The sequence below is a fragment of the Sander vitreus genome, chromosome 2 (genome assembly GCF_031162955.1).
Source record: "Sander vitreus isolate 19-12246 chromosome 2, sanVit1, whole genome shotgun sequence".
NCBI classification, from domain to species: Eukaryota; Metazoa; Chordata; class Actinopteri; order Perciformes; family Percidae; genus Sander; species Sander vitreus.
Window position 1 is genome coordinate 25,275,527 of NC_135856.1, and position 16,739 is coordinate 25,292,265.

Here is a 16,739-nt window from a genome sequence, read left to right on the forward strand (position 1 = left end):
TTTCATCACAATATGGACACTGACTTCCCTGTGCCTTCCTCCCTCCCACCTAATCTCTGCTGCCTCTCGTGTGAGGAAACAGTTGCATGTAATGTATACAAGACATAATCTAAGTCATAGAGGGATTGAAAGAGAAGGTAGGAGGGATTTAAAGAAAGGGGAAGATTGGAGGGGCGTTGGGCTCCCAGATGCCCTTGCCCCTGTGTGTGTGCTTTGCCTTGGAGATGACTGTCAGCAGGCGGTGCCTCTGAGAGAGAGGAAAAAAAGGGGGGGGGGGCTGATGTTTCCAAAGGGGGCCCAGTCTGTTACTAAAGGGAGGTGGAGATTTACTATCCCACCCAGTCAAAGTGTCTCACTGGTGCTCTGACACACAGACACACTTGCAGAGACACACACAACCTCACACACACACTCAGACAGTCTGCAAACTCTCCACAGGAAACTCTGAGCCATAATGCGAAGGCACCTCAGAGCAGACGGGTGCATTGCTCAAACCAAGTGGGATACGGTGCGGCTTTGATAGTGCGTTAATTACTCATGTGATGTGATACAGATGTCTGGGGGCTTCAGCCGAAAGTTTGCCTGACGGTTTCCAAGGGGGCCAGGCAGACATTTTAGAAGCGGTAGGTGAAAACCAAATTTCTTAATTATTTATGGATAGATCAGTTTGCGTGCTGTCACAGATCCCAGCAGTGTCATGTTGATGCAAAACTGTGATGCTAGTTGAAGGGCTGGCTGCTAAATAGTTCTTTGTGTACTTGGTGACAGCTGGGACTTTGAACAGGAAGAACTCTGGGCTATAAGAGTTGCCTGTGCTGTGTGACATGATGAAAAGGGCTTCACTATTGATCTGACAGTTTGAAACTTTATCTGCTCTTTACCAGGAGTTTTGTGGAATTAATTGATTTTGTCCAGGTTTGTTGTTTTTCCTGTGTAAGGGCAATAAAGGTGATGGTATCTATATATCCATAACAGCAAACTAAGTAAAGACCCAAAAGATTCACAGGCCAATCCAAAGTATAACTAGAGTACGTATTTTGTTTTTTGCAGATTTGTATCTTCACCTGATTTGTATTTGAACCTTTTTTTGCTTGCATTGACAAATGTTGACCAGAAATCACCCCTGCAGCACTTTTTTCATGTAAAAAAAAAAAAAAAAAAAAGCTCTTTGTTTTGTAACCACATGTTTAAACCCTTCTAAATTAGAAACAGAGGGAAAATGCAAAACTGAGGAAATCATTCAGTCTCAAACTCACGCAAGGGGCTCATTGTGAAAACAGCATCAGAAGCGACACTGTGTGGTTGCGACATTATTGACACAAAGCCATAATCGACAGCACCCTCTTCCAGGGACGACTGAGAGCAAACAAGATGCCCAATGCGCTCTGCTGATGGCTCATCCTTAACTGTCTGACTCTAACTAGTCCTGGCATCTCCCATCTGTGCCTCCTTGGCAAAACCTTTTTGAAGTCTTGAAGAAGTTGTAAACTTCCTCACAGCTTTTGAAAGGACAGTAATGCTGTTTAACTCTTGTAACTGACATATATTATTCCACGTTGGTTCCATTTTAAGTGGAGGCAAAATGCAAAACAACCAGTGTTGGATAGAGTGTTGTCTGAAAAATAACCACATTTTTCCTCTTGTTATTTGTTTTCTTTTCTCAGCAGTGATATATTGGGACAGTCTTTCAATCAGTGAAATCAAAGCGCCAAATGTGTTCCATAATGGGCACCCCAGTTATGCATATGTTGGTGCTAATGGCCTGTATGACAGCCAGAGGAATGTGCCAGATAAACAGAGCTGAAGCAGAGGAGGTCCACTCCACCCTCCAGTCTCCGGGTTTCTATAGCACCGTCATTCCCAGCACAGGGCCCGGCTTCCACCTGGGGGCCCCGGGGGCTGATGCACAAGCTGTGGGATCTGGAAATGAAACTGTCATAAAGAGGCCGGTACCACCTCCGATGTGCTCTGTATCTACCTCTATTAATAGCTATTTTAAGTACATCAACACCATCATTTCCATCATAGTGTTTGTGGTCGGCCTGGTCGGCAACGCCACCCTGCTGAGGATTATATACCAGCACAAGTGCATGAGGAACGGGCCAAACGCCCTCATTGCCAGTCTGGCACTGGGGGACCTTATCTACATAATCATTGATATACCCATCAATGTATACAAGGTACGGTTTTCACTCTGTTGGTGCATGTTTAATCAAATTCTTGACCTTATTTTGAAAGCCAGGCTGCTGAGTGACAGGTCTCTGTGTCGATATGATGAAATGCAGCAACAATGGAGGTGATACGCAGAGATAAAGTGGAATATTACGGGAAAGGGGGGGGGGGAGTGGGAAAGGGTGTAAGAGAAAGACAGGAAAGTGTAATCAGTCGTACACCGTTATCTCCCTTGTGTGGGCAGATTGGTGATGAGAGGAGCAGGGATATGGCTGGCTTAAATAAACACGGGAATCAGGCTGGAGTCACACATGCCAGTGGCCCTGTACTGTCCCGGGCCATTAGTCACTGACCCTTATCCAGAGGTTTTATTTAAAAAAACTAAACAAAAAAAGTACCCAGTGTTACTCAAGTGATAAATCACTTGTGAAGTTTTGAACTCAGTTCTTCATTAAAGCCCCATCTATAATGTTTTATTCAAATGAAAGTGAGGTTCAAATGCTGTATTGTTAATAAATGTCTGTGTTTCTCAGCTGGTCATAATTAAAAGTTGGCTTGTTTTATTCCTGTATTTATGAGCATTACTGATGTAAACAAACCTTTTACAGCATCAGAAAACATTACAAACATTACAGTTATTAGTTTTCTAATGATTAATGTGTTCAAAAGACCTGTCAATCAGTCTGAGAGCGGTTTCAATTTTGTGTTTTGATTTACGGTGACTTACATCACTTGTTTTTCTTTTGGACTACGGATTGTGCCTTTAAAATATGAAGCGCCTAATGATGATAAATTATGCCTGGGGCTCCTGTCTTGGGCTGATTTAAACCAACAAATAGTGTCATGATTTGTATAATAATCAAGAATAATGGCAAAATAGAGTCATAAGTCAACCTGATCTTTCCAATGCATTATGGGAAGCCATTTTACAAGACAAAAAAAATGAAAAAGCCACCTGGTTAGAATTAACTTGGGACTTGTAGGGTACAGCCACTCTGTAGTCTGAGCAACACGTGCAAAAGGAAACAGAAATCTTCCTGGGGTTTATTCACAAACAAAGAAAGAGCCACATCTACAATTTTGAAACCGTCTACTTGTTCACTTCCTCAAGGTTGTGACAGTGCTTCCAAAAATAATCAGCTACTTGCACACTGAAAACAGTTTCCCCGCTGTGCTCCTGGGAAACTTAGACGGTACAAGTAAACAATAGATGGCCAGGAAGCACCATGAAGTTCTTCTTTTGGCTCAGCTTTGGGAAACAGTTTAACACAGGTTGTATTATGCTGAAGGAAAAGTGCCAAGGCCACTTTGATGAAAAACAATGGTCTCAACTCACATGGCCTTGACTTATTTTTTCAAAAGGAGTAATATTATAAGAGGTTGTCAAAGTGGCTCTGAGATACTGCTGACAACGCAGGGAATTATTGTGAAAATGTGGTCATATAATTTGTTTAGAGAGGCCGTATGTTTGCAGGAATGTATTGCAAAAATTGTGCAAAGTTTTATCAGCAGATGAGCTCCATATGGTCCGTGTCAGATTAAACTCACTCTGACGTTAAGATGACATCGAGAGTTCTCTGATGTGCCTCCAACTGCAGTAAAATTGCCTTAAATAGATATTAACAACAGTCCGCATGAATCCAGTGACAAAAGTGAGATTAATAAAAGTCAGCTGTCAAAAGACTTGTAAAGACTATATTATTGAAATAAGTGACTTGGTACTGACACAAAAGCTAAGCCAATCAGTGATTTATTGACAAATTATATAAGTGTGAATTAGAGCTGCAAAGATGAATTGATTCATTGATTAGTTGTCAACCACTAAATTAATCACCAACTATTTTGATCAATTAATCAGTTTGAGTCATTTTTTAAGAAAGAAAAAAAGTCAAAATTCTGATTCCAGCTTCTAAAATAATCATTGGTTGCAGCACTAGTGATGAATGTTGTTGAAACAATAAATGTTCCAAATGTGAGTTCATTCCTATTAGAGAAGTGTTTGTGTGACAGTTATTGTATGTGCTTTTTCCACCAGCTCCTGGCAGGACGCTGGCCTCTTGAGGAAACTGATTTTGCCCTGTTTCTGTGTAAGCTGGTGCCCTTCCTGCAGAAAGCCTCTGTGGGTATCACCGTCCTTAACCTGTGTGCCCTCAGTGTGGACAGGTCAGTGCTTTCACACTCCACACTGCTTAATAAAGTCACATCAACAGCTTTGAGGGTATGTTTTGTTGGGCCAGCTGAAAAGTTAAAGAAAAATTCCTGCTCTGTGTGAGTGCTAAAAAAGTGACCAAAATACACTTATTATAATAGGTTTTGTGCATATGAATTGTTAAAGTGGAATAAATTCATTCTCCAAAACTTATTGGACATTATAACTGTTTCTCAGTCTCATAAAGAAGGTTGTATTTGCATTTATGTTTGTGTCATTCCAGACATATGAAGTGAAGTAACTTTTCTCTAAAGTTACACAGCCTTGTAAAGCCAGCACCGTGTTTGTGCACATACTGAAGCATGAAAAAAAATGTTCCAGATTTATTTATTTTTTATTAAGGAAGCAATCAAATCATTGGGGGGGATTAAGACATTTAAAGTCTTGCAAATTCATCCATCTTTCACTCAGCTCAAGAGCGCATTGATTTAGATTCAGTTGTCACAAATGTTTGCTTCTAATATAATTGTGTCATTATAATAGAGATGCAAAGATTTTTTTGGATTTGATTCCAGTTTAATGACATGGAGATTTGGTTCGCTGAGATGATGATCATTTTCGGGAAAGGTCAATACTGACTGAGCATTCTCACTGGGAAGGAATTTTTCTTTCAATTGGTTGCCTCTGTGTTCAAAACTTGTGTGATGAGCTGTTTTATAAGATGCTCTTTACTTCTTTAATGGAATCATTCATTTTATATGCAACATTAAGTGTATGATAGCCTCCAGTATTTGCACTGTATAGATAATGTCAATATTTAAAACATTATCTTCATAGCAAGTATACTGACAGCTTTTTTTTTTATTTCTTTTTTTTTTTAATAGTACCTTAATAGAAAATCCCTAATGAATAAATGATTATCGTTAAGTTCTGAAGTTCAGTGTGATCTCACTTCGGACACAACTTTAGAGATAAGATGCTTGTCTGGCTGCTCTGAATAGGCTCCAAGGTTCGACCAGGCAGACATATTTAATGACCTCTATTATGAGAAAAAGACTGCAGTGCTGTACAGTTGTGTTCAAGAGCAGATGCTCACCATTTGTTTCCAGGAAACATGTAGCTTTTTTTTCCGTGTGTATTATGAAAGTCTCTTTTGTATCTTTTCAATGTTGGAGGAAGAGAAAAAAGGTGGATACATTACCACTTAGTGAAATATAAATGCCGCCATGTTGTTCAACAAAGAAATTCAAATGTGTCATGAAAAATATATTGTTTTTGCCATAAAATCTTGATGCAGGATTTTACTAAAACATTTCGACAAGTGGTTTCCATTAATGAAACAAACAAGCAAACAAGTATTCAGTGCATGGGAAACACAAGCCAACAGACAGACCTCTCTGCCAACATGGACCAGTCTGTTTGGAGGCTTCACAAAAATATAAATATTGGATATTTAAAATAAACAATTGATCATCTCTCCTCATTCATTCGTAACATTGGGATAATCTTTGCTGACTGAGCAGTTTGTTGTGCTTGGTGTGCTGCCATACATAAAGAAAATGTTGTTGCTTTGTCAGTCAGGAGAGACAAAGAAAATGATGAATTCACTGATTTCTATTTAACGATGGAGCACTGACTGAAAGCAGCTGAACTGCAGCCATGTTTCAATTAACAAAATAGTAATAACATGGTAATTGTGTTACATTTGTATTCCAGGAGTGCTACATCATAATCATTCCTGCTTTAGTAACTCACTGTCCACTAATCGTATTACTGGAATCTAATCAATGTAATATGTCTCATCCATCTGTTATGCCTGGACCTTACTGTACCTCTGTGTCTGCCCTCCACAGGTACAGAGCTGTGGCCTCCTGGAGCAGAGTTCAGGGAGTGGGCGTCCCTCTGTTTACAGTCGTGGAGATTGTGTCTATTTGGTTGCTGTCACTCGTCCTGGCAGTACCCGAAGCTATCGGGTTTGACATGGTCCGCTTCGACTACAGGAACAAAACCATACACACCTGCATGCTTAACCCCAAGAGTGACTTCATGGTGGTACGCTATCATCCTTTTCTTATTGTTTTTGGATAAGGAAATCGCTGTATAGTGCTTTTGTGTGCCAATGTTTTGCTTGTATCAAGGCCATGATGAGCTGTGTAGTACATTGTGTCAAAGTACTCATAGAGGAGGGGTAGTTGAATTTGCAATAACGAGACAAAACATTAGTGGAGTAACGAAATAGGAAACGCACCTGCACTACTTAAAGTGAAAGCGCAAGTTCGGCCTAATGTTACTGTTGTCTTAAAAGCGTGTGTTGTTTGTTTTGGAGTCAATGAGCGTTTTTAATTTAATTTTTTAATGTGCTTATTTTGGTTATAGGGGCATGTATTTGTAGCGTGAAATACAACAGTAAAATAAATGTCCTGCTCTGGCAATACATAATTAAAATACATAATTAAAAACACAAGACAATTAATACACCAACCTACAGATACTTAAGGAGTATTCCCCCCAAATTCACCTATCACGCCAAAATGTATGTATTTGATGCTAAAAAGATTTCGATTGGAGTATCACTTTAAGAAATAAACCTGGTCTACTTACTGCCTCCATGTGCTTGTGGCCCTTTTCACATCCTTAGAGCACATAATTGATTACAGTCCAAGTGCAATTACTGAGACCTGACATCTGGGGCCTCAAGCTGAGCCACATGTGTGTATCTATTCCATGTGCACAAAATTGGAGTAATTTCTCTCAGCAGCCTGTCCTCATCCTGAAAACGGCCATATGGGTCGATTGTGCAAGCAGCTTATAACGGCCGACAATTTTGTTTCTTGTTTGGCAGCAAACTCTCGTGGCTATAGTAATTATCACTAGAGCAAAAGAGGAAGTGAGGTAACAAAATATAAAAGGGCCAAATATTGCATAAGGAGGTGGGTTTGGAGGGGGGGGAGGATCAAACAAACACAGGACTTTCACTCAGGAGACCGTGGTTCGTGTCCAATGTGAAACTAAATGTTAACTGTAATTTAGAAATTAACCGAAGTTTTACCAACCTTATATACCAATAACATCTGTGACATCATGTTATGTCGTCATTTTAGTAGTTTTACGTGACTCACTTTAAGCCAATCCCTGATGTTTTACTAACTATAACTAAAGCCCTGCTATCAAATTCCCATACTAACATACTACTAAGTATGCCAGAAAAAGATTTAGTATGTCCCAGTACATGATATGTCAAATGCAGTATGCCAAAAATACCGGGATGTTCTAGTGCATCCGGTTGGATTTTGCAGTATGCAAGCCAACATGCTTTTCAAGCAATGCTATGAAGTGGTATGTCCCATTTGTATGCACACTGCATGCAACAGTGCATACTTTGTAAGTTATAAGTAAAAAGAAAAATAATGCGATTCGGAACTCAGCCAGTATTTTTGTTGCCTAAACTTAACTAGTTCCTTTTCACAACCTTTACTATGTGTTCAAAACTGTGCCAATTATGTTAAATAGAAGGGTCACAGGACTGAGGTCACATGATTAAACCACCACCCTGCAGCAGTAAATAGAACAGTCATATGTGCCGTTTTGGGAGTCTTTGGACACCTACCTACTGTGTAATGTCGTTAAGGTATGAGGATGTGTTGGCAATGGTACTGGAGTACAGGGGTAGTCTGATGGTGGTTTTCATGTCGGAGCTGTGGTGAAAAAAAGAAATCTAACAAAAATGTAACTTACTGGTTCATATGTCCTTGTTTCCCTGTAGTTCTATAAGGATGCAAAGGACTGGTGGATGTTTGGCTTCTACTTTTGTGTACCACTGGCCTGCACCGCTGTGTTCTACACTTTGATGACCTGCGAGATGCTCAACCACAGGAATGGCAGCCTTCGGATAGCCCTCAGCGAACACCTCAAACAGGTTCGGACAATACTTCTAAATGATAAAAACAAGCTATTAACTCTAATAAACCTACATACAGTTGGGTGTTTATTTCACTAAAAGCAAAAGAACATTTGTAATTTGACAGTATCTAATGCAACTTTTTGAGGGAGTAAAATTACTCCACATTGGCTCAATCAGCAGTGTTTATTCCATGGTTTTAACATCTAACCTTCCATACACAAACTATATCATCTCCTCTCTAATGGTGGAACGAAATCTGTTGTTTCTCTCTGCAGAGACGGGAGGTGGCCAAAGCCGTCTTCTGCCTCGTCCTTATCTTTGCCCTGTGCTGGTTCCCACTGCACCTCAGCAGGATCCTTAAGAAGATGGTTTACTACCAGAATGATAAGATGCGCTGTGAGCTGCTCAAGTGAGTTACTGGTAGAACAAACCCTCTGACACAAAGGTTACAGGTATATAGGAAAGAGTGTATGTAATTGTACATGACATGACACTGTTGTTCTGTGATTTTGATTTGATTTTGTTTTAATGCTAGTTAAGAGTTAGAGATAGGGTGAGAAGCTCAGTCATCCGTGAGGAGCTCGGAGTAGAGCCGCTGCTCCTTCGCGTCGAAAGGAGCCAGTTGAGGTGGTTCGGGCATCTGGTAAGGATGCCCCCTGGGCGCCTCCCTAGGGAGGTGTTCCAGGCACGTACAGCTGGGAGGAGGCCTCGGGGAAGACCCAGGACTAGGTGGAGGGATTATATCTCCAACCTGGCCTGGGAACGCCTCGGGATCCCCCAGTCGGAGCTGGTTAATGTGGCCCGGGAAAGGGAAGTTTGGAGTCCCCTGCTGGAGCTGCTACCCCCGCGACCCGATACCGGATAAGCGGACGAAGATGGATGGATTAATGCTAGTTCAGGATCCTGGTCAAAATTAAAACAAGTTTGTATTTGTTATTATCAAAAAAAAGAAACACGGCTGATTCTGCCAGACATGTTTACCATTGAATGCTACGCCAAAAAAGGTTTAAATTGCCTTTGTGGTAGCCTGGTTGACACCAGACCCTTCTCAGTTGTAACTGAGCAAATCTCAAATTTGCCGGAAGTTCGTCAGGGTTTTCCCAGGCTACCTTTGTGGTGCTTTATGACATTTTTTTTTAATTATAATCAACTTCTTCTATTTTCAGTTTCCTGTTGGTCATGGATTACTTTGGTCTCAACCTTGCAACAATCAACTCCTGCATAAACCCCATTATCCTCTACTTTGTCAGCAAGAAGTTTAAAAACTGCTTCAAGGTACACACACACACACACACTTCAGATTTTGTCTGGCCAATAAAGCAAACAGTGAACTCAGGCCTTTTGTCCATGACACAGAGGTTGTGATTGTGATGACATTCCATGAGCAACATGTAAAAGCAGCCTAAAGATGTATGTATTCACTAAGTAGGGCTGAGGTCACACACTGCAAATTTCTGTCAAACAGACCTGTGCAGGAGATAAACCATGTCTCAAGATTGCACGTTAAAGGATTTTTGGGAGGGAGGTGGGGGGCGGGGGGAGCAAACGAGAGAATAGCTGCTCCTAAATATGGAAAATCCCCTTTGTAAAAATTGCTATGTTAAGGAACAGTTAAACGTTTTGTGAAATGCACTTCTTTGGTTTCTTGCCGAGGGTTAGATGAGAGGATCTAGAGCTAGAGAACTGTCATGTCTGTATGGTAAATATGAAGCAGCCTCAGCTGGTTGGCTTAGCTTAGCATAAAGATTGGAAATAGAGCGACACAGCAAGTTTGGAAGTCACTGCTCTCAATCAAACAATATCTTGGTATAAAAACCGCAACTTGGCGAATTTCCACTTCTGCTGTTGTATGGATTAAACAAAAGATATAGAGGTGCTGGCAGGTGGATTTTCTTACCTTTGGACATAGCTAAGCTAGCTGTTTTCCCTTGATATCAGTCTTTATGCTTAGCTAAGCTTACCGTCTCATGGTTCCAGCTTCATATTTAAAGGAAAAATATGAGAGTGGTATCAATCTTCTCATCTAGCCCCCCGACAAGAAAGCTAATATGTGTATTTCATAATATGTTGAACTATTCCTCTAAAATGTTTTCTCTCTCTTCACATGTTCTTCAAGTCATGTTTGTGCTGCTGGTGTTACTCTGACAACCAGCTGAGTAGCATTGGACCCATGAATGGTACCAGTATCCAGTGTAAGAGCCCCGAGCCCAACAATCTCCACACTGATCGCAGCATCAGGAAAGACAGCAACTGATCTTTCACCTGAGGACTATTTTCAAGCTCTTCCAATTACCCAGCAGCTTTTAAAATACAACCAATGCACACCCCAACAAAATATGTACATCAACAACTTTTTCAGACAATAAATACACATCCTTAGAACCACTGAAGCAACAAATGATCCTGGCAGGGATGGATTAGGAACTGGAGATAAAAGGAACAAACTATGGATGTGGCGCACAATGCTCTGAAGTTGCCCGAGTCTCTCAGCGGGCTAAACTTCCTAAGACAAACTTTTTTTGTATTCCCACACCCACAACAGTGACGCTGTAGTGTGAGAGAAGAAGGGGGAGAGTGGGATGAAGAGGAGGACTCTTTAACAGGATGCAGCTGAACGAGGACTATAAATGACTCTCAATCAGTAGCAGAGCGTGCTATTCCTGTAAAGGGCAGCACTACTGGGAAGGATGCACAAAGCTACAGGAAGGAAAAAGCAGACTGCTCACTGTCAGAGGGAATGATGGAAGATGAGTATGTGCTGTCCCCAGGAGTTCGCTACTCATTGACAGTGGAAAACAGGAAAGCATGTTACCGACTCAAACAATTAATTTTCCATAAAACATGCACGTGGTTGCAGTGTATTTTACTCACACTCATTATTCATTGAGCTACTTTGTGGTATAATTAGAAGAACATTTTGAAGTTAATTTGCTTCCTACTGCTTAACAAAAACCTTTCATCAGGTAAAGAGGGAAAATGTCTCTGAACACAAAGATACATCCCTTCATTGGAAAAACAATTATGTTTAATGTAATCATGATCCACAGACTTCCAAACTTTTGGTTAGTAATCAAAAAATGAAAGATTTCAGAACAGAATCAAAACTGATCAGAATAAGCCAAAGTACACTGGCACAAAATCAATTTTCATATCTCATGTCAAGCAAATGATATGAGGTAATGCATTATGATAGGTCAACAGAAATGGATAGGAATGAGCTCTTTTGTAAACACTGTGAATTTTAACATACATAATCAACAATAATTGTGACTTTTATGCTTGTATAACCAATGGACTAAATATGTATATGTATAGTGTCCACTTTTATAAAGTGTTTTATTGCAGTAATAATATGTATTTTACTCAGACAACATTACCTGCGTAATGACATAGGCAAATGAGTTTTTAATGGTGGTGTTAAACGCTCCAAATATTAAAGGAATAGTTTGACATTTTGGAATATACCCTTATTGGCTTTCTTGCTAAGAGTTAGATAAGAAGACTGATAGCACTAACATGTCTGTACAATTACAAACAGCCAGAGATGGTTAGATTAGTTTAGCATAAACACTGGAAACGGTTGAAACAACTGGCCTGGCTCTGCCTGAGGGTGGCCAAATCCACCTGTCAGTGCCTCTAAAGCTCACTAATTAACTAGTTATATCTAGTTGGTTTAATGATTATGATGAATTTGTGTTTTTTTGCGGGTTAGCTACAGCCAGCAGCTAACAGGCTCTGCAAATTACTGTATATTCATCAGCTAACCGGCTGCTTGCTGAAGCTAACCGGCAGAAAACACAAGAGATGTAACGCGTTTAGTGAGCTGCTAGCAGGTGAATTTTGTTACCTATTGACAGAGCCAAGCGAGCCGTTTTCTTGTCTTTCCAGTCATCATGCTAAGCTAAGCTAACCGGCTGCGGGCAATAGCTGCATATTTAACATAACATGAGAGTGGTATTGATCTTCTCATCCAACTCTCGCCAATAAGGACATTTGCCAATACTATTCCAACCATTCTTTTTGTGTTGAAATCATATTCAGCTACCAAAAACTATAGCGCCTTATACTATTTGATATGTGAATACATGTAAGCCTGTGTGTGTTTGACTGTGTGTTAGCATGTGTGTGTATGTGATTGTGCTGTCTGTATAATTGCCTGCACTTCTCTAGTTGGAGTGTTTTGCACACTTGCGTACAGAAAAACAGGCGATATCTGTACTGTTTTTATTTTACCACTATCCATCGGCGCCATTCATAATAATCTTTAGAGAATGGAATTCATATATGTTTGTTTTCATAGATGCTGCTGCTTATACCAATAAATCAATTTCCATCTCTGCTGCATATAAGGAACAAGGAGGTTTATTTCACCATCATACTAATATTGGTTTCTCCGGGAAGTCGAGGGGGCCCCTTCTGTTTTTAATCTGCGTCTGTGAGAAAGAGGCGTCTGGGAGTGATTTGAAGCACACTGTGACCTGCTTGGCAACTGAGCCCTTAGGGTTGCTAATGTCAGCGGAGAGGATGTGAACAGCTTGGATGGTGGGAATCTGATACATAAAGCTCACTTCTCATCTGTGTTGCCAAAAAGAGGATCGAGGAAAGCAGTTTGACCATTACTCAGCCGTGTTTTAATCATATATAAGCATCGATGTGGCAGAAGAATTGTATAAATTTTGCTTATAAACAATGTCATAATGGTCATAAATAATATGATTTCTTTTAAATTAAATAGCAAGTAGCACTTAAACACATTTCAACTACGGTTTATTTAGTGCAATAAGCTTTTTTGTCTAAATCCATTAAATAAATCAGTAGTTGCATCAAGACTGAGTCTGAGAGAACTTCTCACAAAGTTAATTAACTCAGGATTACGCTCTCACACCTCTCAAAAAGAGACAATGACCAGAGCCATGTAATCCCATACACAAAATTGAAAAACACCCAAGACCAACAGAACATTGTAGCAACCGTGGCTTTATTGGACGTTGGCCTGTTATTTGTTTCAGTGGGTTTGGCAGGCGATAACGCACAGCCAGGTCATAAACTTTATGGTCCATATTCCTCATATCAAATCATGCCACAATCAGGTTTGAGTAACCCTAAAAAAAAAAAAAATTACTGAAAACTTTGGTTGCTCAGGCAAAGCATGTTAAGGTTCAATGTATCAGAGAAGAAAAAACAAATACAAGTAGGATGATACATACTGCAAACATATTCATGCTTTTCTGGGAAGTGAGAGAGAGAAATCAGAGAGTGTGAGAGAAAGTGAGGGAGAGGGAAACAGAGTTTTAGCTCTGTGGAATTTGGTGGGAACCTTGTTTTTTGCCAGGGGTGAATTGAATGAAGCTCAAAAACAAATAATAAAGGATCTCAAAGGTCCAAAGTGCCTTTCCATGCAGAGCTCATTCAGATTTGGTTGTTGATACAGAAAATATGTTCAAGACCAATCTAAGTTACAGACTATGACAATGGAAGGCTGCTTTGCAAGAACTTTTTCTCTGTTAGGAAATAAAAGAAAACATGATTTTAACTTAAGCTTTTGATTACTACTCATTCTCAACTAGATACTTACAGTATGATGAAGTGAATCAGTGTCCATTACTTTGGTTGTGAGGGACGTCATCGTGAGAAAACAACATGATTCTCTTTTTTAAAACTAGGCTTTAAATATATGTTTTTTGACTAAACTTTTAACATACACTTTTCCTGTTTCAAATTAAAGAATTACATGAGAAATACAATGTATTATTTCATTCACAGAAAATCATTAAAACGCTTTCCATTTTATCGCCACACAATCAATAATTACAAAATCCATTTTAATTAAACTGATATAACAACTGATTCACAACTGTTTACTGTGTGTGGTTTGTGCCATTTTACAGGAAACTTTGTAAACACTATAGCATAATATTAACTGACCTAATAAGGATCTGCTCTGGAGGTACTGTCTTAACCCTTGTATTATCTTCCCGGTGACCATGCACTCGTTGTCCTCCCACGTCAAAACTGACCCGGTCTGGTTTGTCTGTTTATAAAGCATATAACAGTATAATTTATCTCTTAACGTCTTACGTCTTCTTAGCCACCTTCATTCCAACTCATTTTAACTAGTTTTACACTTATTTTTGCATTTGTGGTCAATAAAACCTAATCCACATGAAATTATCCCTAATTTCTAAGTAAAATGATGAGAAATGGTTAGTTGTTTTGGATTACAACAGACTGGTATATGTCAAATATTAATTAGCCAGGATATCCCCAGGTCAAAATGAACTGATGTTATTCACAAACAACAGAATAAACAAAAAGAGCAAAAACAAAACCATTTTATGAAGAATTGTCTTGAAAACGGGTCAAATCTGACCCGAGGACAACAGGAGTGTTAAAGAAGGTCCATTTGTGAAAATCTATTTTTAAAGACCTTCATAGAAACACCAGTGTGTTTATATTGCCATACCCCGTATATCAGATTGTGGCAAAAATGGGAGTATGCTGACTAGTAAGGTATATTTACAATAAATATCAACATAAAAAAAACTGTACCCACTGCACACAATTACTTCCTTTCTTATATCTTCCTTCTTATATATTTATGTTAAGGTAACCAATATCCATAGTATCAGGATACATTGTGAATCCTAGGGGAGGTTTTACTATAAGCCCTTTAGGGTTTCTAACCTCTACTGCACAACCTATGTGATGTTTGTTGTTATATACAGTACTTTTTTATCACTTCCTTTGTGCTACTAAACTAAACAACTACACTAAACTAAACTAAACTAACTTGAATTGAACTGAACTAGGAGGGTTGGTAAGGGCCCAGCAGCTCCTTTTTACCCTGGGGCCTTCAAGCAATCCAGCCATGAGTGTGACCCAATGTAGTCTCGCATTGCCAGATCTCCACTGCACTGTGTCAGCGGTGGAGTATGGTCTGGCTACGGCACTTATCTATACTGGGATAAGGGGAAAAAAAACTCTAGCTTGTTTGTAATTCTTTAAACCAATCACAACCTTCCTGGGCGGTGTTAAGCCCTGATGGCGGAAATAGCAGAAGGGGAAGGACATCCGTTGTGTCAGGATTTATCCCAGCAATGTGCAGCCGTTGAGCCAGACTACACACAGTGACTGAGTAAAGTACTTTTGTCATGACATGTACTGTACTTCAAGGATAAGGCTGGCAATATTCTAAATGCTCATTATTGTCAACAAATGAAGTCCCAAAATATACTTTTACTTAAAAAAATCTAAATAATTTCATCTGAATTTAGCATGAACGTTAGTGAAATAGGAGTAAAAAATGTATATTATTTGAGGATTATTTTTTAGGCCCAGATTTGTCCTGGTGGGTTTTTACGGCAGCAGGACAGTGTATGTGAAATTGAGTCAAAATAAGAGCTAGATTGCCTTACATTCATGATTATATGGGAACATGTGGCTCATTGATGTATTTTTAATAGTTTTTGGACAACAATGGAGGTCCATGGCACAGAGGAATAAGCTATATCAGGCTTTGGATACACACAATATCCTTTTAAAGAGGCTTGTTTTTAAATAACTGCTGTTCATGTTGCATGAGCTTCTTTGACTCCATCTTACTCCACTTAGGAAATGTTCAGACTCATTGATAGTGTTTATTTCAGTTCATCTGTTCTTGAACAACAACATGACACAAAGGCCTATGGCAGACGTATTAAGATAAATAAGTAATTGCTGAACAATTGCAGACTTGTGTATTCCTCCGACAAAGGAGGTGCACTTTGGCTGATACATTATATCTCAGGAATCAGACAGTATGTCTCCTCCTTTGTTTGTGCATTGATTATTATTATTCCTCAGACCTATCCATTCTATTTATCCCATCTATGCATTTCCTGCAAGGCACATACTGTACAACGTACTTACCCTACAGTTATGGCTATGATTCAGTGAGACATAATGGACGCCACATCCGTTATGCTACAATGTTTTGGGTCTGATCAAACACAGCATATGTTTATCTACCCTGCCCTTACACGGCTGTACCCTGTATGCCACTTTGCATGGCACTCCCTCCAAGCTATCCACCATGGCACTAGCTTGCACGACTTGTGGCAAAGACCATTTCTAATTCATAAAAGCCAAAAGGATCAATTCAAAATTCATGAACAATCTGTCCTGCTACAACTAGTGATTTCTGTGTCTGTGGGGCTGAGACATGGAGCAGCAAAAAGGAAAGTTCTGCCTCCCCTCATTTTGACACGCAGACACAAATATACTGAAGCATGCGCACATACACATGATCCCAGGAGCAAAAGGTAAGGTGGAGGTTCTGGTATTTTTAATTACTTTGTTAATGCAAGATTTAGAATTTTAAATGAATTGCTAATGGAGTTCTGCATTCATGAGATGAATGCTTTTCTAAAGGGAGTGAACAATGGGTGGTGGTCATTTTTTGCTTCAACAGCCAGTAAAGCTCACAGTTTTCTCCATTTTTATGTATAAAATCATTAAACCTTATTGGCATATACCTGT

At 39.6% G+C, this 16,739-nt stretch overlaps 1 protein-coding gene across 2 annotated transcripts; it reads left to right on the forward strand.

The window, feature by feature from the left end:
* The first annotated feature begins 324 nt into the window (after positions 1 to 324).
* Positions 325 to 12,571, forward strand: ednraa (endothelin receptor type Aa). Of its 2 annotated transcripts, none has more exons than XM_078262691.1 (8): positions 325 to 623; positions 1,665 to 2,180; positions 4,208 to 4,335; positions 6,175 to 6,373; positions 8,085 to 8,237; positions 8,498 to 8,631; positions 9,389 to 9,497; positions 10,339 to 12,571. In XM_078262691.1, the coding sequence occupies exons 2-8, from the start codon at positions 1,713 to 1,715 to the stop codon at positions 10,474 to 10,476; spliced, it is 1,329 nt and encodes a 442-aa protein (XP_078118817.1). In that variant the 5' UTR covers positions 325 to 623; positions 1,665 to 1,712; the 3' UTR covers positions 10,477 to 12,571. The 2 variants fall into 2 exon arrangements, with proteins under 2 accessions (XP_078118817.1, XP_078118825.1); XM_078262699.1 differs by having other exon boundaries at positions 1,668 to 2,180.
* Positions 12,572 to 16,739: the final 4,168 nt, after the last annotated feature.